At 48.2% G+C, this 2495-nt stretch overlaps 2 protein-coding genes across 2 annotated transcripts, besides 5 other annotated features; both read left to right on the plus strand.

Moving 5' to 3' along the window:
- On the plus strand, positions 1 to 707 carry Tc00.1047053511689.10 (uncharacterized protein; the record flags this gene model as incomplete). Its single annotated transcript, XM_797631.1, has 1 exon — positions 1 to 707. A coding segment is annotated over one exon (707 nt), but the record flags the coding sequence as incomplete, so codon positions are not given.
- Positions 1 to 2495: a sequence feature (heterozygous, Esmeraldo-like haplotype).
- Positions 834 to 865: a microsatellite.
- Positions 915 to 958: a microsatellite.
- Positions 1029 to 1081: a sequence feature (T-rich).
- Positions 1176 to 1209: a microsatellite.
- On the plus strand, positions 1351 to 2495 carry Tc00.1047053511689.19 (hypothetical protein, conserved; the record flags this gene model as incomplete). Its single annotated transcript, XM_797632.1, has 1 exon — positions 1351 to 2495. A coding segment is annotated over one exon (1145 nt), but the record flags the coding sequence as incomplete, so codon positions are not given.

Here is a 2495-nt window from a genome sequence, read left to right on the forward strand (position 1 = left end):
ATGATCTTTCACGATGCTTCTGTCATTTTTACTTGCAACAACAGTTATTGAATTGGGGGGATCTTGACGCAGAGGCGGTGGTGCCTGAAAGGCGTGACGTGGATGCGTGTAAAATGAGTTACTTCTCGCTGCTTCCAGGGTTCAACGACGACCCGGATGAACTCGCCGTGCACTTCACTGCGACGTGGTCGATGCCGTCACGTGATTATAAAAAGAGTCCTGCTGGGCATGTGACACAGTTGACGTTGCCGCAGGGATGTTTCACTGGACTGCAGCGTGTCCTGGCGAAGCTCGCAGGACGCTCCGGGAATCATCCACTGCGGCGGCGCACCGTCTTTGTTGGAATTCACCCGTCGAGCATCATGAAGGACCCGTCGAATGTACTTTCGTTCAATAGGCGTTTCTGCGGTTTGATGTGCGGTTTGGCCATTGTTGTGCTTGTAATAAGCGGCCTAATGGTGCTGGTGACAGTCTTGTTCATGAGCTGCAGGCGATGGAATGCCGAATATTGGATAGATGAGGAACTGGGGCAGGCCGGCGCAGTCGGTGGCGTCAGTAACTCTGACCACACGAGGCGCAGCAGTCTTTCGAGGCCGCGTTCGAGTGAGGGCCCGGAGAGGAAAAAGCCGGAGGCGTCGCAGCTGCGAAAAGCAGGAGCAGCATCCGGGAGACGTGCATCCAGGGCCCCTGCGGTGGGATTTCGTTGAAATTATGTGTGTGCGTGTGTATGGGGAGGGGAACGAGGTAATTGTGAGGGAAATTTTATAAACCTCCAGGGAAGGAATGAAGAAGAGAGAGAGAGAATGTGAATGATGGAATTGTGTTTTCATTAGTTTTTTTTTTTTTTTTTCTTTTTCTTTTATTTACTGTTGCTTTCTTTGCGTCGTGTCCATTATTATTTCTCTTTCTCTCTCTATTTGTGTGTGCATGTATATATGTATATGTATGTATATATGTACCTCCTTGTGGGGGGCTGGGGAGGTATTTTTCTCACTTTTATATGTATGTTTATTGCATGCTCATAACACTTTTTTTTTTTTTTTTTTTCTCTCTTCTCTTCTCTTCCCGTTCTTCTTTTTCTGCAATGTGATTTATTTTCTGCTGTTGCTGCTGCCTCCAAGATTTTTCGCTGCACGGGTGAATACAGCAGGCAAAAGGTGAATTGTGTGGGACCGGGGGGAGGGAAGGGAAGGGAGGGGAGGGGAGGGGCGCAGGGTGACTTCTTACAAGGTAGCCGTTGTAAGCATCAACGCTTTATTTTACTACAAGAAGGAATTTATTTATTGGAAAGGAAGAGGCATAAGAAGGAGACGAACTGTGTGCGTGTGTGTGTGTATTTATCAAGTAGACATGAACTCACCGAAGGGGAAGTCAGACATGTATGGGCGTGACGCACACGTGTCATCACTCCGCAGTGAATATCATCCGTTGGAGTGGATTTTTTTGTTAGTAGTGATGTTCACAGCGACGGTGTGTGGCGGGGGTGGCATAGGCTTCATCCTGCCGGTGACGGCTATGCATGATGCTTCCATGGACATGACTTCCGCTCCAGCTCCAGCTGCTGTTGCTGCGTCTTCTTCTAATGCACATAGCGCGGATGCGTGTGCTTCATACAAGAGTTGTGCTGAATGTGTATTTGACGCATCCGATGGCATCTTGAGCCCATCGATGGACTGTGCATGGTGTGTTATCACGCACCGTTGCATGCGTTTTAACGTCTCGTTTTTAACATCCAATTTAACTCCATCATCATCATTATTATCTTCTTCTTTTTATGCCGCTGCGACGGCGAAGAATTGCCCGGATTGGCGCCACGCAAAATTTAACGCCAACTGCCCAGACATGTCATGCTCTGCGGCACACACGACGAACAATATTTACATCTGCCGTCCAATAACGATTTTTTGGATTTTACTTGCCTGCATTTTAGTTCTTTTGGACTTTGGATTCTACATGTGGCTACACGCTATACGACAGCTGCCATGGAAATACGAGCCGCGTCTGAGTCAATTGCTCACTGGGATGCCGACCCCTACGTTGCAGCTTATAATTCCGGTGAGGGTGAATCAGGAGCAGGCGGGGTCGGAGGGGAGAGAGGTGCCAACAGAGGTGGATATGAAGGAGCAAACGAGTAATTATCATCACAGTAATAATATTAATAATCATGTAGACGATGAGAAGGATGATCCACACGAGCAAAACAGCCAACACCAGCAGACGCAGAAGCAGAAGCGTGTGCCTAGCAATTGTCCCATTTGTAAGATGGTACAACCAGCCCCACTTCCCCCCGGGCATGTATGTTTCTGGTGCGATATTGCACGGTTTGGTTTTATTCCTCTCTTTATTGGCATTTCCACCGCAGGGCTGAGCCTCATGCTTCTCTTTTGTGTCTCATTAAAGCCATGGTTTGCGGATGGATTTTACGCATACCTCTTGTTGAGTGCCTATATTTCATACGCTCTGTTTGGGGCTCACGTGTACTTTAGGCGGGCATC

Source organism: Trypanosoma cruzi, genomic scaffold (genome assembly GCF_000209065.1).
Source record: "Trypanosoma cruzi strain CL Brener 1047053517155 genomic scaffold, whole genome shotgun sequence".
NCBI lineage: Eukaryota > Euglenozoa > Kinetoplastea > Trypanosomatida > Trypanosomatidae > Trypanosoma > Trypanosoma cruzi.